General features: G+C 36.0%; 1 protein-coding gene across 1 annotated transcript in view; it reads right to left on the reverse strand.

The window, feature by feature from the left end:
• Window positions 1-23,962, reverse strand: part of ATRNL1 (attractin like 1) — a 538,040-nt gene that overhangs the window by 185,297 nt on the left and 328,781 nt on the right. The window contains exon 27 of the mRNA XM_040992049.1: window positions 10,476-10,583. Coding sequence (XP_040847983.1) covers window positions 10,476-10,583 — 108 coding nt within the window. The remainder of the gene's footprint in view (window positions 1-10,475; window positions 10,584-23,962) is intronic.

Consider the following 23,962-nt stretch of genomic DNA (forward strand, 5'->3'; position numbering starts at 1 on the left):
TAAAATTTTAAAAAAAAGAAATAGTTTTCTGCTGTTTTAAGTTATTCATTTTATAATATTTTTATAGCAGCCTGAACAGACTAGAGCATCTCTCCATGTCAGGCCTTTTCCTTTCTATCTTATCTCCACCAATGATATTCACTGGTTCCCCTTCTCCGAGCCACTCTGAAGAAAAATGACATGTTTACTTTAACCATAAATAATGACACTGTGTTTGGGTCATATTAATTATGTACTCTTCAGTTAAGATTAGTCCCCTGCTTAGGCACTAGTGATGTTCAGCTATTTCAGATCTAGTTCCAGTGTTACTTAACCACTAAGTTATGGAGGCAGCTTTCTTACCTACAAGATGGAGATAACACCTTGATTCCCCTTCTTCAAAACAAGCATGTGAAGAGAGCAAACAAATATGCTTCCAGCTACTTGGAAGAATGAAACATGACAGAAACTGATGGTATTCCAGCTGTCAATTCAAAACCACAGGATCATCACCCAGATCCCGGACTGGGAGAATAGACAGAAATGGATTTGAATCCAAAGCTGTGATCAATAGAGAATGCCATGACACAGGAAGAAAGGCCACAGGCTGTTTCCCTTCTACCTATGACCACTGTGTTCCTTATCAAAGTGAATACCAACTCTTCCAGCTCATTAAGGCTGTCATGTTTGTTCTGTCTCCTCTGCCTTATAATTGAAATTTCTTATTCTAATAGCATTATCTTAATGTTACTGCTAGCAATGGAATGTCTTGTGAAGATTGCAGCATTAAAGTTAATTTGGCCCTTTATCTTTGGTAACGGATATTGTCTGGAATATAAAAAACTACATACTTATATTTGGGCAGGAATGTGTCAAGGTGACTGCCTCGATTATTGCAGGTTGTTATAGATAACCTGTAACATGGCTGGTTATCATTACTCACATCTGACGAATCTCAAAATTCTCTTTTTTTGTCTTTTGGTTAGAGTGCAAAAATCAGAATTTCTAATGATATGAGGTTTATTTTTTTTTTGATTCTTAATTAAAACTGTTATGCACTTCAGTTGAGCTTCCCAGTGAGAAAAATTAGATGAGCATTGTAGTAAGAATTTAGAAACTACTCCTAGGACTATACTCAATTGTGATCTAAAAAATACAAGAAATAAAAATAGATCAAATGGCCTATATTGTTAACTTAAATGACAACTTTCATTAAGCAAAACCTGCAGTTCTTATAATTTAATGTCTACACAGTGCTATCAAAAAAAGTATATGCACACTGTGCTAATAAAATAAACACAATTTCACTTAATGAGCTTTGATTCCCATTCTCGTGTGATGATTTCCCATTGCTTATTGAATAAATGCCTGCAATAATATATCCAGCAAATACTTCACAAGTAAATGGGTCAAACCAGGATACTGGTAAAACCTAGACAATATTAAAATTGATTTTTCAAAATTTGAATGCCTTAAAATAATTATTTTTAATATTAATAAGATACATCAAGAACACAGAATCAATTAAAACGTAATTATCTGATGCCAGGGCTTTGCTTCCAAATAACCACTGTCACAGCCATGGGAAGAAGGAAGGAGGATGAAGCAAGATTAGCCCAAACTCCACACTTGCGGAAGCTGAACGAGGTGAGGCATTTCTCTATTTATACGTATGCTTAACTTTTTATCATAAATTTTAAAAATTCATCTTTTGTAAAAATATTTTATTCGTAATACATTTCATTAATGAGTGTGTCATAGGATGCCAGAAAAGAACAGCTACTAAGTTTATCAAATTTTTGACACAACTACATTTTTGGATTCTTATATTTTTATAAAAATGTGGACAGAGTATCTAACGTAGCTTCTTCTCTCCACAACTACCTGCAAATGGTTTCCCCTGCCTGAGGTAGTGTTCCTGGAACCGATGGGGTGGCCATATGGAAACAGGAATTGGGTGGTGTACTTCTGGTTGAGTTTTAGACCTTAGGCCTTTTTAGACCAAACAAGTATATAGAAACAAAAATCAAGGCCCAGGGGAAGAATGTTACAGAAGCTTGGGTTGAAGGTAGCTGAAATTACTGAGAGGAAAGTCAGTCCAGAATGGTCTGTTCCCCAAAAACTGGAACCGTAAGCAGACTTTTTGCTATGACTCCTCCCTCTTAGCCTTGATGAGCAAGAAATCCATGCTAGTATAAGTGAGGACTGATCCCCAGCCCCAATTATGTGCTACTTTTCAAGAGATTTCTGAAACCCGAGTCTTGAACAAGCAACAATGAACTTAACAGTTAAGGCCAGGGGAAAAAGTTCTCCAAAGAGAACCTGTGCCCAGTAAAACAGAGTTGACAAGGAAGAAGAACTTTCAGACTATCATACGTCAAAATCCACAGACGCGTAATAAGGTAAGGTTTTAATGCACTGCTAAGATTTGCAGGCTCTGAGTGGATGCTCCAAAGTAGTCACAACTGCAGAAGGGAGCGGCAGCTGTACTGAGGACAAAAGCTCACCAAGGCAACACACAAGAATAAAAAGTGCAGCCCGAGACCTGTGCACTATGCTTGGGACCTTGAGGATACACTTAGGAACGGCGGACCCTTGGATTCTGGCAGAGCAGGTCTCCTCGGAGAAAATTACTCTTTGTGTAGGTCATTGGAAAACTACAGATTCAGATTAAACAGGAGTTCAGACAGATCACCTAGCACACAAGAAAAGAGGGCATAATTAACTACAGCCCAGAGAAAGAAACTACAGATTCAGATTTTCAAGAACTTCAGATATTGGTAGGATCAGAAATAAAATAACTATGTTTGAATGGAATACGAAATAACTAGCAAACAGAAGACATTTTTTATAACATACTATCATTTTGTTAAAAAAGAAACTAATGCAACCTCAAAACATGGGAAAAAAAAGTGATGATAATTCAGTGGATAGGGTAGAATGCATAGCCTATTCTGAACAATTGGTGAATTAAAATACCCAGAATAAGCACAGGATGGTAGGATTATCAAAGGCTTTTATTTTCATCATGCAATTGTTTTTGTATAACAAAGATCTGTAATTTTCAAAATTTGAAAATGAGTAAATGGCCATGAAAAAATTTATTAAAATCAAATATGACAATACAGCTCAAATGCTAAAAAAAAAAAAAAAGAAAAAAAAAGAAAAAAAACCCAGGAACCTGGGGCAATATGATCCAGCTGCCGGAGCTGGTCACTGGAACTGCTGTCTAGGAAGGTGACAGGCTGGGAGTGAAGAGCCAGAGCCCAGTGGGCATGCCTGGGACCACAGCACTCCTGCTGTGCTGGGAAGGAGGCCAGAGCTGCTCTTACCAGGAGAGGGGCTTCAGCAATGCCGTTGTAACCTTAGGGAGAGCTGAAGGATCCCAACAAGCAGGGAAATGATTTCAATGCAAATGCCGAAAGTAGAGATTATTTTCTTGCCTAATAGAAACTGAATTCTCATGTATTCAACCAACATCTTCAGGAAAAGAACTTCAGAGCTATAATTTTATTAATATGTTGGAAAATCAAGATACTACAAGCTTATAAGATGAAACTCTTGCATAAAGTGATTAAATATGTACACAAAACAAAATTATTAGCTTGGTCAACATTAATCATGCTATATTCATATATTGTTTTTAAAAATATTAGCCAACTCTACTATACTGACCAAGAAAATCCTCTTAAAATATTTTGTTTGTAATGCAAGTTATAGAGCTGTAGCATCTTATTAGCATATAAAATGGCAAAGGTTATCCTTCTGAAAAAAAATTTTATTAGCATAGTAACAGAGAGCTTGTGTGCTGAATTTATTGCCATTTAGGAAATCACCTGATTTCTTTATAGCAATTTTATTATAATTAATAACTGTTAAAATTGTTTTATACACCGAGATAACTTGTAAGTTTCCAATTCAAAGTTGTTAAGATCCATAAATGCTCATGATTATTTGAGCACCTTGAATAAAGCATTTAAAGTAGCAATATTTCTCAAAAGCTTTACAACAAAATATTTTGTAAATTTAGAAATATCCATTCCAAGTTTAAACTAAAATCAACATGTTTAGAGAACAATGTGGGAAAGAAACCTTTCAGCTAATTTGAGGTTTGAATCTTGGTTCTTGCAGTCTTGGTGACTGACGGTGTAACTTACAACACTGGGCTTAAGCTTCCTCAAGAGTAAAGACAAAATAGAAAATCTGCTTTGATTATTTAATGACATTGACCTAAAGTTCAAATGATACTGAGATGGGGTGTGTTAAAATTTTGACAAAACTGTTCTTCTTTTTTTATCATTCTAAAAAATTTAAATGAGATTTTTCTCCCCCTTCTGATTCTAGCATTTCCCAGGATTAGGGAAGACACCGGTTGTCCTATATAAATGGACTGTTGGTGATTCTGATCTTGCTGATGAAACAGTTCTTAAACTCAACATAAACATTTCTATTATTTTCATGTGCTAGGAAGATCAAATTTAAGTTTGTTACCTTGGCATATACACCCTCACTTTCAGTGTCTGGAATGCTCTGTACTTCATGCTTGATAAACACTTAAGCATTAATACTCCAGGACATAAACCCAGATCATCGGTATTTCCAACAATTGGGTGTGATAAAGTAATTTTAGTGAGTTAAAAGTCAACAGGATGTAAACAGTATGTACGATATGAAGAGAGCTTTTGTCTGCAGTATCAAAAACCTTATGCTGATTTCCACACACTCTTGTGATTTTAGGTCAGTTTCCCAGAACACTTATAAATGCCAAACCTAGAGTTTCTTTACAGAGATTTTCTGTGGTCTCCTAGGGAGTACTCCTCAACTGCTGACTTAAAGTAGCTGGGGTATTTTAAAACACTCAGTCTTCATCCCCAGTGTCAGACGTCTGTGTTTTACTCTGGTTCACATGGTTTCCTCAAGGGGATTAAGTTCTTATTGTATGTAGTAGTCCTGGCAATCTCCCACTTTTTTTTTTTACAAAGCATTCTTGCCTTGGTGTCTGATTGCCAAGGAACCCTGTGAGACATTCCCCCTCAACCCAAAAACCAGAGTTATGTTTTTGAAGCAAGGTCGAGGAAACTGGCTTAAAAGTTCATTTTGTTGCAAAAATGTATGAAATACTTAGGCCGGTGTGTTAGAACTTTGTACATACGTAAGTGTTACACAGCATTCTGATGGTATGCCCAGCAAGAGACTGGCATGCACACACTCAGACAGAACCAAGGACATTTACTTAGGGCGGCAGTTTCAGAGTTGAGTGAGATAAAGGCCACCATTTAAGGGAAATTTAAAACAAACTCATCAACAAACTTTGAGCTGATATTATGTTTTTATTCTCACCCTTGTATTTGTATAAGCACTTAAACAGATAGCTGCTCTTGTAAGACCATAAAGCTATAACAAAACAGTTTTAAATTTTTAAATAAAAATAATACCTCAGTTAAAAAAGCTCTGATAAAGAATTTCAAGACATTGCATACTCCCTGTTTTCTTATCCCCATCTATCCACTCATTAGAATTATAATAAGATGCCAACTCTTACAATAAGTCATTCTGAATTATCCTAGTTTTCCTTTTTTCCACTCACTAATTCCCTACGAACATTATAATCTTACCTTGGTCTATTAAATTATTCAATAAGGTATTTTAAGGACCAAACCGTGTCTTACTGATATCTATACATCATAATGCCTTGAATAATATCTTCTTCATTCAGTTAGTTATTCATGTTTGTATAAATAACAAATGTTTACTTTGAAAATTTATTTTAAAAAGTGTCTAAGGGGCTGATACAATGACTCAGTAGCTAAATTCTTACCTTGAATGTGCCAGGACCCCACATGGGCCTTGGTTCATGTCCCCTTTGCTCCACTTCCCATCCAGCTCCCTGCTTGTAGCTTGGGAAAGCAGCCGAGCATGGCCTAAAGCCCTGAGACCCTATGCCCACATGGGAACCTGTGTGGGAAACTGGAAGAAACTCCTTGCTTCAGATTGGCTCAGCTCTGGCAATTGTGACCATTTGGAGAGTGAACCAGTGGATGGAAGATCTTTCTCTCTGTAAATCTGATCTGCCTTTCCAGTAAAAATGTCTTAAAAAAATTGTCTAAGAAGGAAAACAGAGCCATTACTATTTTAGGCTGTTCTTGATTTGCTTTAATCTTGTGATCATGAAAAGGATTTTATAATATAGTAAGTTATTTGTAAGACTAAGTACGTAAGAATATGCATATCTTAATTTTATTCTAAGTACTTATCGAACTCTATATTTTATTCATTGAAGTAATGCTTTTGGTGATTTGTTAGCATATTTAATTTTGAAAAGAAAAATAAAATGGTACATGTATGGTCTTGCTTTTCACATAGCATTTTTTTATTTACATACTCTAAACTATATGCTTAATTACTGTATACAACAGGGGATGAATCCTAAATTCTCTGTTTTTAATGACTATGAATTACAGTGTACTATCATTCTATTTCTATATACATGCTTTCTGCTTAATTATCCTAAAAATTAACATTTGTTGATAAGCAAAAAGTTGCATTTTAAGGCTATATGCCCGTATAAGAATACATTTGTGAGTATGTACAAAGAAAATGCATATTAAGGAGACATTATGCATAGATTTTTCACATTCTTACACAACAATAAGTTAATGCTAGCTTGTTATAATGGATTTGAATGGGATCTAGTTTGAAACACAAAGAAAGAAAAGACAATGGTTTGAAACAAGTCCTTTCCGGAGTAGCAGAAATTCTTTTAGAATTAATACAAGAACAAACAGCAAATTTATGCTACAGCTTGGTAGAACGAATGATGCAATTTTACAAAAGCTTTTGGTTTGGTGACAACTCCCCAAACACTCGTCAGTTTATAAACAGCACATTGTCCACGTCAATTTTTAAGGAAAAACAACAACAATCAATTCTGTTCACATAATTACTGAAGAGAACTGACAATGACTAGCAAGAAGAGCTAACAACAAGGGTGACTTAACTGATACAGGGCACTCAATCATAACTGAAAATTTAAAGTTACAGAAATTTTTTGTTTGATGGACGCCAATTATTGCTAACTAGGTCCACTGCCAACAAGAACAGGATTCCCAACAGGAATTTGAAATAAGTGGGATCAAGAACCTATGTCTTCAAAGTTCTAACAGGAGAAACACGTAGGTTTACCAATAGGATTTTAGAGACAATGTACAATCCAAGCAATGTCACAGTCTAAGTCAGCAATAGTATCAGTGATCCAGGCAAAATAAAAGCAGGTTAGCCAAAGGAGGTCACAGCAATACTTTTCTATTTTAAACACAGACATTTGTGGGTTTTCCTGGATGGGAAAAGAATGATAATATCTGCTTATTAGGAAAGTGCTTTGAGAAAGTTAACCAAAATCATAGCAGAAAAATCAGGGAAAGCTTCAGCACTACAGACCTAGAAAATCAAAAACCAAGCCTGGAACTATAACTAAATAAGAAAAAGAAAAAATATAAATAATGAAAATCAGGAAACATTATTGTTTTAAATTAAGTAATCAGTGAAATGAAAAGCACTTTTTTTGGTGGGGGGGTAGGGCAGTTTGAGGGGGCTCGCTTTGTGGCGCTATAATGGGTAAAGCTGACAATGTTGGCATTCCTAAGTGTACTGATTTTCATGTTGGCTGTTCCACTTCCAATCAGATCTCCTCCAGTGGCCTAGGCACAGCAGTAGAGGATGGCTAAAGTGTTTGAGCCCCTGCCAACCACAAAAGAGGCAAGGAAGTAGCTCCTGGCTTTAGCCTGGCCCAGCACTGGACGTCCTGGAGATAAATGCATGGATGTAGGATCTCTCTTTCTACTCTCTTTCTCTCTGTTCCTCTGATATTCAAAATAAATGAATAAATCTTTACTAAGAAATAAAATAAAAATTGAAGAGATATTATAAGAGATACACAAAAGTAAAAAGAATCAAATCAAGTATCAAGTTGATACAAATGGCAAAGGAGGATGTAAAATTATCCCTATTTGGTGTTGTTATGAACTTATATATAAGGAGACAAAAAGAATCCACTAAAAGAATTTTGAAGATCAAAACAGAACTAATAAAGTTGCAGGTTACGCAATTAATAAAAAACCCAAAAGCATTCATATATACCCAAAAGCATTATAATGATGTAATAGATGTACTATAGATATATGAACAGGTATTTCTCAAAGAATGAAATACTAATGGCCAACAGACATATCAAAATATGCTCAAGATTATTAGCCAAAATGGAAATGCAAATAAAATCATAATGAAGTTTCACCTCATCCCAGTAAGAACATTTATCATCCATAAATTTAAAAAGTTACAGTGCTGGCTAGCATATGCAGAAAAAAAATACCCTAATACACTGTAGGAACTAATACACTGTAGAAGTGCTTTCATCTGTTCCCCTTAAACTATTTTCCTTAAGAAAGAAGTTGTTTTCAACAGGTGATGGGAAGTTATCATATATTCCTGGAACTGTATTCTCTGGTTACACCACAAAGGGAATATAAACAAACACTCATAATCTCAAATTATATGATTCCATTCGTATGAAATGTCCACAGTAAGAAGACCAATAAGGACACAAAGCAGAAGAGTGCTTGCCTAGGTCTAAGGGGAGGAAAGGTACAAGGACGATGGCAGAAAGGGTTAACTGCGAGATGCACTTTCTCTAAGGAGTGATATGCTTAATAACAGACCAGGCTGACAGCAACACATCTTTCTATATCGCAAAATACATGGACTTGCATGCTTATGTGGCCAACTATATGGCATAACTATTATATGTCAATAAAGCTCTTTCTGAGAAAAAACAACACCATACATTGATACTAGAACTCATTTCCAGGCAAAAAGGGTTCATAGGTTCATAGGTGATTATATATTCTCTTTAACATCCTGATTTCTGAAAATGCGTGACAAAAAGGAAGCAGAGACATGTTGGTCATTCAAAAACAATAACAGTGACATTAAAAGCAAGGACAGTAACAGGAACCCCATACATCACCCCTAATGCAAAAGCAGTCCTGAGCCAGCCGAGAATCAAACCACAAAGGGTTGTCTGTGTCTTCCCGCTCTGACTTAGAGAAAGAACAGGGAAGAGCCTGGGAGGCGAACGGATCCGAGGCATCCTCGGCAACTCACAGAGCGTATATAAGAAGCATTTATTCTTGAACACTATTAAGGAACAAGTGAGAGACTCTGGTGTGCTGTATGAAGTGTCATGGAAAATGTGTGCTATGAAACAAACGGGATAAATTTCAAAAAAACATTGCTGCAAAATAAACTAATTCTACTTTTCCGTGATTTTTTTGAGGTGCCCTTTTATGCATGGTACTTCCATGAAGCTTCATACATTTTTGGATTACTTCCACTCAGCAGTATTTGAAACCGTTTCAAGCAAATGGGGAGAAAAATAATTTGAATTTAAATGATCCAGGCTTGGTGTTTGTTAAAGGTTTTTGTATTTAAGTTCTTTGGAACAAAGGGCCTAAATGAAACTACAGCATCCACTGCAACTTCACAAAGGCAATGGAAAACACACATATTAACTCCATAGTGGTTTAAGCCTCCATGGCAACCTGTAACCTAGAACAGTAAAAACCATCAAATACACAAAACAGGTGTTTATATGATATATGGGTGTGCATTAGTTCTTTTTTCCCGACTAAAAAAATCTTCAGTCATAATCTAATATATTCATACTTAGGTTTGTAGAGGCTTCTATACTGAAAAAAAATCAAAATCTAAAAAGGACAACATGAAATTGGTCAAATAAAGTCATGTTTTCAACTTTGCAGTTTCTTAATCTTCCTACTCACACACAATATCACATATAAAACATGAAGAATAAGAATACAATCACACTAGTATACTTCAAAGTGCTTGGATTAGTAAGTAATCAAAACCTGCACCTTTTCCCTCTTTGGAGGTTATTATTCTCAGAATCTAATTCTTGTATTAGTTCAAGATTCCAACACTATATGAACTTGCACATCATTTCTGTATTTTCAATAAAAGAGTACAATAATATAGCTAGTTTCCACAAGCAATGTTTCACACTTAACATTTAAAAACAGAACTACGTGATTTAATTACGACCCTACCCACCTTATACAGCAAACTTTGTGAGCGATGTGAATTGTTAATTAGGGAACACTGGGTACTCCAAGGACCAAATATAGCCACTTTATTTATCCTTTCTTAACTATATCTTCAAACCTTCAGTTTGTATCTGTCAGGGAATGGCTTCCAGGTGAGCAGTCTGTCATACTGACTAGACTAATAGATTCTCCAGTGGCTTTTGTTACAGCTCATGTCACTACTAAATCTATGTGCCTTGAAAATGGCATACCAGATGTAGCTGAGTCTTGTCAACTAAGATAATCAGACTCTATGTGGCTTCACAAGCAGATGCAGATTAGAGAGGCAATCTAAATATGCAAATCACAGTGGTCCCCTTCCAGCACCCCTGTTCCTACCTCTAATGGCCCTCGTGGAAAGTCAGTTTGTTCAGCTCCGACTTCCAGCGCTACATCAACGGAAGCAAAAGGACGGCTGGCCATCTGCTGTCGTTCTCGAAGCAGTTGCTGGAGGGGGTTAAAAATGGTTTGGTTTAAAATAGGATTAAAAGCACATTGAATTCAACAATATCTAGTTCCATTTGTGAACAAATGGCACTGAAACTCAGGAATCATTTTATACCCATATCCCTATCTAGAGTACTAAAGATAAAAATTACTTTCTCCCCATGGTCTGGATCATATTTCCACAGAGGCCTTACACGTGGAATGACTACGAATAATTTTTCGCCTGACTTCCATCCCACAGGCCCAGTGAAAGGCACTCAAAAGCACTTTAAAAACCTCAGGTGAAAGGTGCTACTTAAATAAAAAGTGCTATTATGATGATGGCTATGCCAGGTTCTCCACTGAAAATAACTCGGGCTTTTGTCTTAGGAGAAAGAAAATAACAGTAGAAATGTTTAAGAAAAGATAATGAAAAGCTGTCAAAATGCAGTAATAGAGATTAAAGGATCCTACTCCTGCAAGGCCAAGTTTTGTAAGTCATCAAGATGCTGTCAATTGCTGCAGAACCAGAGGGATTGGTATTGGCAATATTTATAATTTCATTCAAAGCCGTGGTGTTCATTAGTTAAAATGAGGAATGATAAGTAAGTTACAGAAATGTTGTACAAAGATTTTCTAAAGCATTTGCGAGCATTGCTTTCTCCCAGTGACTAATTCTGGGCTTTACCCAGTTAAACCAACAAAGTAGTAAGCCTTAGCTAACTACCAACCTAACTTCTGCCTTTCCTCGTAATTATAATAATCATTAAGCTACAATAAGAAAAGAAATGATGACCTGAACTGGATATCGCAAACTTTGTCCCTTTGATTCCATATAGTTAGTCTAATTATTATCAAATACTAAAAGGATGAGAATTATAATTAAATCATCTTGAAATGAGAAGAAAAATCATATCATTGAATAAAGGCACAATCCGTGAACACAATAAATGGCTTCCATTTTTTCTAGAAAATTTTTAAAAATTCACTGACATTAATTTAAAATGTTAACTACTAATCTTTTAATGTAAAACGGGCATAGGAGTAAGACTGTGACTCATCGTTTAAAAATTTCTCTTCCAAATGGTGAAGGAATACTAACGAACACGTGATGACGGGTGTATGTTTAACACCTGTTTACACACCAGTGACAGTGTTTCTGAAACGAGCATCTACAGCACAACCTTGGGCTTTTCCTGTTAGTTACTCAACGGGGAGCACATGCATGACAGTGTGGCGGACCGGAAACGTAGCCATCAATGATGAACGGCTGCAGTTCTTAAATGATATATTTTTAGGAGTAATCAATTCATGCCAAAAAATATATATCCAAAGTAAAAAGTTAACGTGATAATAAGTTAGACATGATATGCTTTAATAAAAAATCCAAAATACTATTATTACGAATATAGCTGTTAGCAAAGAGAATGTGGTTGGCACCTCTCTCAAAAGAAGTGCTTAATTACTCCGAATAATTCAGCTATATAAAATGCAAACAATGTGATTTCAAATGGATGATATACCAAGCATAAAAAAACATGAAGCTTTTTGTCTTTGTATGAAACATATACACACATGCACATGCACACCCAAACGCATAATGTACAATCTACCTCTCCTATAGTGTATATGTAGCTTTTAGAAACTTTTAAGTTCTACTCTGCATTCCAACACAGTTTACTAAAATTTAGATTCATAAATTTATTCATTCGCAATAGTTCACTTCTGCTTATGAATGGCACCTCACGTGATCAAACGATTTTTTAAAAAAAGAGAAGAATCTGTTTCCTCAATCTGCCATTTACCTACACCTAAAACTAAAAGTTCCAAAAACCAAAGTGAACACTCATTGCTACAAGTTGTAATGCAAATCAATAAATACATCATATTCACTATCTTTGGCAAATATTACAGATTCCCTGAGAGTTACTCTACTATTTTGACACTTCAACTGATTCCAACTCCCACATTCATAGTAAAGAAATATCAATGTAACATTTTATTCAATATTTAAAAATCTACTTATACAATGTGAAAGTACTTCTGATGATTTCAGATTGCCTTCTGAGCTCTGAGCTTCTATTGCTTTTAAGGAATCTAATGTCAACTATAGTTTTTCGATTATAGGAAAATTATCGTTAATGCTCAAGACCTTAACATAATGGTTCATAAAGGAAGATATAACACAATACGTGCACCTAGTGTCACAGTAAAGGATACAGTCAGGGACTTAGACAAAGGAATTTTTTCCAATTATCTTAGTGAGGGCCTAGTTAGCTGACTCTCACCAACAAAGTTTGTCTCCACTTCTGACTTTAGGGCACTAATCAAATGCCCTTATGTGAAACACTTGGGAAGAGAAAAACCGCTTCCAAGCTTGCTTGCTTAAGTCTGATGCAAAGTACAATTATCTTTGCTATTAATTTCTGACTTTCCACCTCATCCTCAACAATTGCTTTTCTTTTGGCCAATTAGCATCAGGATCATTTCTTCCTGAACTCTGACTTCCCTATGTGAGAACAAAGGAAATTTTACCAAAATGCATGCACCTTGTGCTAAAATTTAGTATAAATAATGGCATGCAATAACAGAATCTGGAGTAAGAAGGATTTGTGTTTGAATATCAATTTCTCCACTTCTGCATTATTTCAGCTTGCCAAATTCTTTATGCTTCCCTGAGCTTGGATTTTTCTCATTTGCAGAATGGGGACAATGACGGTGCCCACGCTGATGCCTACACCCTAGTGGATCTGTTTGGAATCCCATCTTTTCTACTCACAAGCTAGGAGGTCACAGTCAAATGACCTGAATCTTTCAAACACTGATTGTTTTGCTCTAGAAAATAGAGATAACAATAGCATCAAAAAGTTTAAACTCTTTAGATAATGCACTCGAACTGCTAAAAAAAAAAAAAATTGCCCAAAGGCTGGCACAATGTGAGCACTCAATAACTGCTAATTGGCACAATTATTACACAAAATTTCAAGCGCATATTTTATCTCTGAAGATGGCACTAATTGCCACAGGCCACAGGCTCATTTTCTTCAGCACTAGTGACACATTTTTCTCTACTAGGCTCCCTTTTAACAAATGTTGCAAATTTATGAGACAGTTGGAAAATGTCATTATTATGGTTAAACAAATTTAGATTTGGAACTGCTTTCTGCCATTTGTGGTTAAAAATGATAAAAGAAAAAAAATGTTAAAACTCAACCCAAAAATTAGGGAGAAGATCTATAAGTACTTTCTTAAGAAATTTAAAAAGTTAAATTATTTCTGTGTTTATAATTTTGATATAAAATGAAATTTAACATGTTGTATCAATATAAAAAGCCCTACAAAATATGCATGTGTTTTGTAACTAACCTGCTCGTCCCAATTATTCACCAATAAAAACAAAAGAACAAGTTGATCATAATACAATGGATTATAATCATACCGCCATAAACATTGCTTTTTAAGAAAATTTTTAAACTTAGAAACATGGTTAGTTTATATTTGTAGCCCGAAATTACTGTGATTATTCGAAATTTCTTAAAACACATCATAAAATTAAAGATAATATGGAAATACACGCTTAAACTTGAAAACTAGGTATATCATCAATTACATGAAATGTGGACATGATTGCAGATATGCTCCCATTTTTTACCTCAGCCACTATAAACATCCATGAAAAGTAAGTTCTATAGTTATACAACTTTAACAAAATGTTTATTTTTCTCAAACAAAAGCATTATAGCAGGAAGCTGTGTCAGAATCTCTGTAATCAGGACTAGAAAATAAAGCACTGTGCAAAAGGACCAGCTATCCAAAGCTGTATCTGGACACACCTGAGAAGGCCACTGTGCAGTTCAGCTGAAATTCATATCTTTGAAAAGACTTGGATGAAATCCTTTTGTTTGGAAAGATCCAGCTGACACGTGGTGCGGAGCAAGCAAAACAAAGGAATTTTATCCCTATCAAAGGATCTCACTCCAAACATTGCTAAGACCTACAAACACTTCTTTAAACATTCTGAAAGAGTAAATAACTGAATATTTCATTTCTCTTTAGTGTGACTGAAATACTAACAACTCCCTAGCAAGGTAATTCCTGGCTTTCTTCAACCTCGTCTCTGCTAACTTGATTAATAAAGAATTCCAACTTGTGAACATTTCTTCAAAAGATCTTCTGTATCTTAAGAGTTGATGTTCCACGCAAAACTTTGATTATACTCATATATGTAGTAAAATAACCCATGTGGTTATATATTGGAATGTCAGAGAAAAGACAGACAGGAAAATCTTCTGTCCTTTGATTCACTTTCCAAGTGGCCGCCAAAGCTGAAGCTGAGCCTATCTGAAGCCGGGAGCCCATAGCCTCTTCCTGGTCTCTCACACAGGGGCAGGGTCCCAGCTTTGGGGCCGTCCTCAAACATTTTCCCAGGCCACATCCAGGGAGCTGAATGGGAAGCAGGGCGGCCAGTGAATGAACCAGTGCCAATAAGGGATGCTGAGGCATGCAAGGCAAGGACTTTAGGTGCTAGGCTACCACGCCGGGCCCAGACAATTTTAAAGTTAAAATATGGGTTCCTAATCATTTCTTAGCTGACAAAGATGGTTCATCAATATGGACTTTGCCAAAGATGATCTCACTTTAGAATAAAATCAACAAAAAACTATTTTTTTTTTCTGGAGAAGAGTGTACTTTTCTTTTTTTTTTTTCCTTTTTTTTTTTTAATTGTTATTAACATTGTATTATGTGATACAGTTTTATAGGCACTGGGGATTCCCCCCACCCCTCCCATACCCCTCCCCTCATAGTGGATTCCTCCACCTTGCTGCATAACCACAGATCAAGTTCAGTTGAGATTCCTTCATTGCAAGCATATACCTAGCATAAAGTCCAGTGTCTTATTGTCGAGATAAGTTTAGTGGCCTCTTGGGGAGACCTTCACTGGTCTGAAGGTAGAGCTAACAGAGTAAAGTTCCGGTCAGTTAAAAGCCCCAACAAAACCTCAGCATCAATATACAACATTATGGAATTAATTGACATAGTATTGAGTAAACAATATGTTAAAAATAATGCAAGTTCAATTCTTCAAAACATCTGGGTTGAGACAGTATCAATGACAGGTTCAAAAAATAACAAACAACCAAACAAAAATTACAGGTTAAATCAAGGCAAACATGTGGTATCTAACCTTTTGGGATTCACTCATTTCCCTTAGCATTATAGTTTCCAGTTGGGCCCATTTAGCCACAAAGAACTGCATTTTGTTTTTTTTTTTAATAGCTGAGTAGTATAAAAAACTATTTTAAATGACTAAAAAATAAAAACAAAAATATCAACCCCCGGAGATGTTGCAAAAGCAGTATTGACTGGGTTCTTAATCTTGTATTTTGCATGAAGGTTGCCCTGTATCAGAGAGAGCTTATGATATTTGTCCTTTTGTCTTTTTCATTTAACTAATTTCACTGAACATAAAGGTCTCAAGTTAGCACCATTTGGTTGCAAATGGTAGAAATTCATTCTTCCTCTTTATTTATTTTGCCTTTTTTATTATGATTTTCATTCTATGATACAATTCCATACTCCCTGGGATTTCCTGTACTCTCTCCCCAAATCCACTTCTGCCACACTGAGTTCCCCATGTCACTACAATAGTATAGTTCCTGTGAGTTTCCTGTGAGAGGCAGGCTGTGAATTTAATTGGCATTCATCTACATGTCAACTAATTTTTAAGGTTCTTTTCCTTATGTTCAATTGAAGAGAGCTTGATTATCACGTGTTGTGGTGAAGATCACTTTTGGTCAACCCTGTTGGGAGTTCCGTGTCCCTCCTGGATGTTGTTTCCCAATTCTTTCTCCAGATTAGGGAAATTTTCCTTTATTATTCATTAATATACATTTTAAACCCACCTTCTCTTTCTGTACTTTCTGGAACTCCTATAACTGTTTTATTTGGCCTTTTATAGTGTCTCTTAATCCCTGAATACATTTTTTTTTAGCTTGACCCAGCTCTACTTCCAGCTTTTTGTTTATTCCTGCATGGTGACAAGAAATATCTTGGTCTGTCCTCTCCAATTTCCTGGATTATGCTTTCTCTGCTTCATCCTGGCTAATGTTTCTCCATGTGTTTATATATGTTCTTATTCTGCCATCCTGATTCTCCGAAATTCATTGCTTTTAAAGGCTGAGTAGTATTCCATGGAGTAGATGTACCGGTTTCTTATGTACTCCTTTTTTTTATTATTATTTAATTGCTCAATGCCTCATAGGTCATACGGTAGCATTGTCTGCTTGAAGAAGGTTTTTGAATTTTCCTTTTCATTTTCAGATGTCATTCAGTAGCATATTATTTAATTTCATGTTATTAATATCCATTTTTCTTAATGTTGCTGATTTTCATTTACGGCTTTTCATTTAAGGAAATATACAGTAACTGTGTAATAGAGACTATCAAAACCAAATGTGAAAATGCAATGCAGTGTGTATCTCTACTTTCAAATGAAGGTTGGCTTCCCAACAAAACTGTCAAATATATCTTGACAATAGGATGTTGGACTTTCTGCTATTGCCCTTTCTTACAATATCAGGATACACATAAATAGCAGATTGATAGACTTACGACTGATTATGAAGGACTATACTATTATAATGATACAGGAGAATCAGTGCAGGTTAGGGGACTTGGGGATGGGGTAAGGAAAATTCCAGACTCTATGAAATTGTATCATAAAATAATAAAATAAATAAATTTAATATTTTAAGAAAAGAAATAACACAGTACAGATTCAGCTCTATTCTTTCTGGTGAGCAGCAGCTTTATCAGCGTACCATTGTAAGACAGTACTCTCTTAATTTTTGCACTTACTGATGCTAAAGCAAGATGTCCAGCCATTAAATACTTATTGTCATTTTAAAAATCACTCGGGGGAAGGGGCAGAATTGTGGCATAGCTGGATAAAGCTACTTGCGAAGTTGGTACTGCATATTGATGACACACTTTAGGTGCCGGTTTGACCCCTTGCTGCTCCAATTCAGATCCAGCTCCTTGCTAATGTGCCTGGGAAGACAGAAGATAGTCAAGGGCTTAGGATCCTGTACCCAAAGGGGAGGCCCGGAAGAAGCTCCTAGTTCTTGTCTTTCAACTGGTCCAGTTTTGGCCATGGATGGAAGTTCTTTCCCTTACCCTCTCTCTTGATCCCTCTCTGCAAATCTGTCGGCATTTAAAATAATAATTAACTGCATGCAGAAATGTTGTTTGTTCAACATTAACTTATGCAAACAAGTAAAGTTTTATGGAGTATAGTTGGGTTTTATGGAAAACAAACAAAAAATGGTAAGAGAAAAAGTAGAGAGGAGAATGCTTTATTTTAGTACAATTACAGAACTTTAATAAAAAGTGGCATTGTTCTGAAACCTTGAGTAGTCCCTCAGACGGGTGATCTGAAGTTCAGTAGCTTAAGAGACAAAAGTTTATTTCTCATACACTCGACATCCTCTGTAAATCTAGGTAAATGTACCTCTGGTAATTTATCAATAAATCTGATTCATTCTTATGGCTCTCCATTTCAGTGCATGACTCCATGAATTATCATGCAGCAAAAAGACTAAGACATTGTGTATGAGCTGAAGAGAAATGATACAAGTCACTTTGTAGACACAGCTCCAAGCCCAATTCAATTATACATATGCCAGAATATATATGGGACCCAATCAAATGCCAGGTGAATGAGTCAAAGGAAAGGAATATTTCAGGCAAAGAACACAGCAAATGCCAAGCTTCTGACACAAGTCTAGAATTAAAGGCTCAAGAAACAGAAAGCACTGGAAAAGGACAAAGGAGAGGAGCAGGCCAGCAAAGGACAGAATTGGCTCCATCAAAGTTAGCAGAAACCAAAATGATATCTGTAAATCATCACATACAAAGCATCTAAATAAATCAGATTCATTATTTTTAAAAATATGTTTTTCTTTGATTACTCCTGGAATCCATCCCTGTGGTGTTGGATAGAAGTAGTTTGGAATAAAAATGCACAAGAAATAGGATTTATAATCTTCAAAGTTATTAATGTACAACCCAGAAAATAGCAGCAGTAAATCTCAACTACAATGAACCCAGCTCTCTCAATAAGTACCAAAAGGTCAATTTTGTACGAAACCTTCTTTAATACAAAAGGCCAGGTTGTTGTAATTTATATGAACAAATCAAAATGAACAAAAGGATGAGTATTGAAAAGGTCATGTAAAAGCTGGATGCACACATTACTCCTCAAAGAGCAAAAATGGGAACTTGAGTAAACTCAAATTTTGAAACCTGACGTTAAAAAATTAAGACAACACAGTCTCATGTCACACTGTAGAATATATCCAAGTTATTTCCCACAAGTTAGAAGACTAAATTGCAAGTGAAAAATCTGTCCTGCTCTCAAGAAAAAAAAAAAAAGAACAAATGAATGCTTTGTCTTTGACATTGAGGAGGTGCACAATCTGGTAACATCCACTTTGATGAGCAGAAATGTAACAGCAGATAATTACAAAAAAAGAACTGACACATAAACTTTCTCATGTGACAACAGTTTATAAGCACAGGCTCCTGTAACAATAAACTTCAGATCAATCTTTCAGGCACCTTTAAGAATTAATTTGCTAAAGAAATATTTCCACCCCACCTCCAATTCTGGAAATCACTACACAGTTGAAGTGTCAATTGTGAACCCAGGGTTTAGAAAATTTAAATGCATCACGATTCAGATGGCTTTTTCAATTCGTCTAAAAAGAGTCTGTGTTGAACATTTAAGTCATTTGCAACTATGATTCTGAAGTTCTTTAAGAGGTACTTGCTTATATTTTGGATCACACATTATGGTCCAAATCTTGGCATGATAGTCTTAAATCAATATTCTCAAATCTGTCCTCCAAGGAAAATATGATTATTTTGTTACTAGCTAAAGAAGTCATTTTTAGTTCAATACTGAGAAACTCCTGTAAAACGTGACTGTTAAGTAAGACGTTCAATAACTACATTTTTTACAAGATTGCATCGGAGGATATCTATGATAATCACTGACTAATCAGTGTAACAGCTAAATACTATCTTACTTGTTTACAATGTTCTACGAAAGAAGGTATGATATTTATTTCAATTGTTGGAACTTTTTAAATGTGAATGGTAGTTTGGTACAGGATAGATTCATGACTTTGAGTGTTCTTCTTACGCACTTGGAACAGTGTATTACATCCCCAAAATCAGACAGTAAGAAAGCCAATGAGCATTAAACACTCCCTGCATTGACTCACTGTGAGTTGGAAGCGCTCCTCGGGGTTACCTAGCTCAATGTCCCCATTAAAGCAAGGTCAAACAGACTATGAATTTTGACACATGACCAGAAAAATACACCCTTAATTATATCTCAGGAGAAAAACATTTCCTTGCCAGTCAGCACAACACTTTTACAAAGTTCACTTCACTGAACAAAAACTTACATTCTTAGATTCATTTGGATGATTTATCAAGGACACCCCTAGCCCCATTTACTAAAATACCTTCAAATACGCATTAGTTAACATTTTTCTGATATCTCCAAATTCGACAATTCTGAGATCTTGTATTTTTCATTTCCTGAACTAACTCCATGAAGTAACTTACTAATAGAACCCATATATCCGTATTGTTACTTTCCCTTTACTAACTGCATTTTTTAACTTGTCACTAAATATATCCTCTCTACTTCGCAATTAACTTACAAATGAAGGCAATTATCTTATTTTAAATTCTCTTTATTCTAATATACTTCACTTCTATCACTTTGTTCCACAAATCCCTGATTTTTCAATCCATTTTCTTAGAGAAATTTTAAATAGACTAACAGAAAGAGATGAGCCTTTTATTATCTTACTAGAGTTCTTTCTACAGAAATCACACAACCATGAGTCTGCTGAACTACTGGGGTGTCTTAACTTGCTTCAGATACTGAATCAGCTGAAAACTAAAAGGTGAGGCTAAAATATGTACCATCTTTATGATGAATACTCTCGATTACAATGCAAAGTCAGATGAGTTTCTCTGCATCCTTAAGGGTAAAATTAACAATGAATGTTGCAGAACACTGGCCTTTAGAGAGGGCCAACAGCTACAGATGAAATGTATTACGCAGGCGCACTAGTCCTAAGCAGACACAGCTGAAGCCAGGATTTACTTACATGGAAGGACATCTTCAGAAATTGTTGAGTGGACCAATATTTTCTTTTGTTAAACTGCTTTGAACTCCTGGTGTAAGGTCTAGGTAGCCAGGACTAGTTCCCTTTGCTTCCGATTTACACTTTGTACTTATTACTGGACCAACCCATTAAAAATATCAGTGTAGGGCCCGGCGCGGTGGCACAGTGGTTAAGGTCCTCGCCTTGCACACCCGGGATCCCATATGGTCGCTGGTTCTATCCCGGCAGCCCCGCCTCCCATCCAGCTCCCTGCCTGTGGCCTGGGAAAGCAGTCGAGGACAGCCCAAAGCTTTGGGACCCTGCACCCGCGTGGGAGACCCGGAAGAGGCTCCTGGCTTCGGATCGGCATAGTATCGGCCCGTTGCGCTCACTTGGGGAGTGAATCATCGGACGGAAGATCTTCCTCTCTGTCTCTCCTCTCTGTATATCCGCCTTTCCAATAAAAATAAAAAAATAATAAAATAATAAATCTTTTTAAAAAAATCAGTGTAACGAATCCACACACATATATTAAACATGCCTCCTCTCACTGTTTTTCCCCTCTCTGTTATTCCCTTACACCTGATGTGCTAAGCTTTTTACTTGTTATTTTGTATCTTTGTTGATGGTACATGAATTTTTCTCTGTGTTAGGATCTCAGCATCTAGAAAAGCCTGGGTATATGGCAGATGCTTGATGAATATCTTTCAGTTAATTAATGTAGGACCAAGGAGGAATATGGAATGGTATAGTTTGAATACAAGCTCAAGGTCACTGCCTGCTACGTTTTCTCAGGTCAGCCTTAACTGGCTAATTTCACATGAGAGGCAAATTTTTCCAGGAAGTAAGTCATACAGACACACAGTGGAACAGCCACCATAAATTAAGGTTGAAGTGCCTGCTGGTTACTCACAAGTCAGCATTGGCACTATCTGCCAGACACAGTCACTAACAATTTAGTGTTTGGACAAATGGAAAGTTAAAAAAAGAAAACAAACATGGCTGTAGGGAGAACCTTGGGTTCAAGTGCAGCTCAATAAGATGTTCCTGGAAAAATAGCAGTACAAATGGCTAGATTTCGCAACACAATAGCACTTATTGTCTCAAAGGTAAGTATATACAGGCCCAGATTTAACCATTTCCTTAGAGACTTGGCCCACTTTGATTTAAACTCACAGACCATGAATTTGGGAGAACATGTAGAGTCTCTTGCTCTGCCCCAACCAACAAACTGAAAAATCAAGGTTTATTCATTCAGCTTTCTTCTCCCTCTGATACCTGCAAGTCTCAGGAAGGGTGTTAGACTGACTCTGAAAGCTAGGTTGAGGCATAAAGCTTTGGAAAACCGCCTGAGAAGTTAGGGACTAATCTGTTCTCAGTTTGGTGGAACTAGTGCTGCAAAAATTTTCTGATTTTTTTTTTATTGATTTGTAGTTTGAGCTTAAAAAGAAGGTCCATTGAAGGCTTAGCACTGAACGAATATTAAAGTACTTCAAAAAGCTTGCAGAAAACTGAATTAAAAGATAAATTTGCTTTGGTGGTACAAAATAATTTTGAAATCCATGTATAGCTTCTTAAGTTTGAATATTTTGTGGATTTTTGAAGCTGCCTTGTGTGAATGGATTTCAAAATTTTGTAGCAAACTTCTCTTTTGAATTTTACTTTCCACAAACATTTTGAAAGGCTCTCATATAACTTGGGTGGTCCTGAAGGAACTTTACCCATTTCATTAACAAGTAGAGGATCCCAACACTTCTAAAGAGATTTGTGGATAAGGCTATGTAGAGTGAGAAATTTTAAACTGATACGGGATAAATAATTTTACTTGGGACTTATGCTTTAATTTCTAAACACACACACACACATACACATATCTTTAAAGCTTACTAATTATTCCTTTGGAATCTGAAAGGATGAGGTGATTATTCAACATTATTCTTGTTGGATGTGTCTATTATTGATAGTGTATCTTTACATATTTCAGTCATAGAGTCATTTAAATAGTTGGATATGATTTAAGATGGGAAAGGAAGTAGATACAGACTATAATGGAAACTCATTTGATATAAGTCCTGTTCCAATACATTTTAGTGCCTTCTGTATATGAGACTGAAGCTGACCTCCATGGTTCCCAGAAGAGCACCCAAGGAAATAAGAGCTAGAATCAGCCTTCTGCCCCTGAAAGGAATCAACATGGGCTTTGATACACTCCTCTATGGTATGTAACTGCTCAATGGCTGACCACAGACTTTGTGGTTAAAATCAGTGGGTTGAGACAACATAAAAATGGTGAAGTAAAAGGGAAAAGTCTTTTATTACTGTTAATTTCCATGAGTACTGGTTTTCCATAAACACTCTAACTTCTTTCGTGTGCTTTACTCATTATGTTTCCAGGCAGTGGAATGATTAGTTTTATTGATGAACTGGAGTCTTTTCAACCCAGATATGCCACTCTTCCTCTTAGAAACTATCAATAATGTAAATTCCACCCTGATTATGCAGCTTATAACTTATCATCTGGAAAGACCCACTACAGGGGCACCATGCCCTGGTCTAGCATGATTCATGTCAGGTAACTAGATCTGTCTAATTGTGCAGTTTGGAAATTACAAGCTCATTTGGTTCATGTACTCAAAGTTCTGTCCTTACGCAGAACCTTTGACAGTAATAAAAATGATATACTGACTTTATTTAATTGTTCAATTTAGATCTGTTTAGAACCAAAAGAAGAGCATACTGATTATTGCCCCCGCCTCCAACAGAAACCATCAACATTTGCTATTAATTTTACATTCACCTCAAAAGGACATAGTTTAAATGCCTTGTTGAGATCTAGATGCATCATATCTGCTGCATATCCTTACAGCATTAGTCATGTAATACTAATACAAATCAATTTATCTAGAGCCTTAACTCATGCAGGACTAGACTTTCTAGCACCACTGCTTTCACTAAAGAAAATATGACTAATTGTGATATTTTGTCTTACTTTGTAACCTCTGGCCATGGGATCAGAAATGGCTTTTCTATAAACATTCTGAAAGCAATGTTGCTGAAATCTGAGGTGTGTTGCTCCCCATATACAATCCATTTTCTTACTATTATGTATTTTCAAATACATCAGCATTCCCTCTTCCAGATTCCAACCTGGCTGATCATTTGGTCATTTCCCTCATATAATCTCTCTTGTCTTCAGAAAGTTGGTGCTGAGAG

Source organism: Ochotona curzoniae, unplaced genomic scaffold (assembly GCF_017591425.1).
Source record: "Ochotona curzoniae isolate NIBS_2020 unplaced genomic scaffold, NIBS_Ocur_1.0 contig_66, whole genome shotgun sequence".
Lineage (NCBI taxonomy): Eukaryota > Metazoa > Chordata > Mammalia > Lagomorpha > Ochotonidae > Ochotona > Ochotona curzoniae.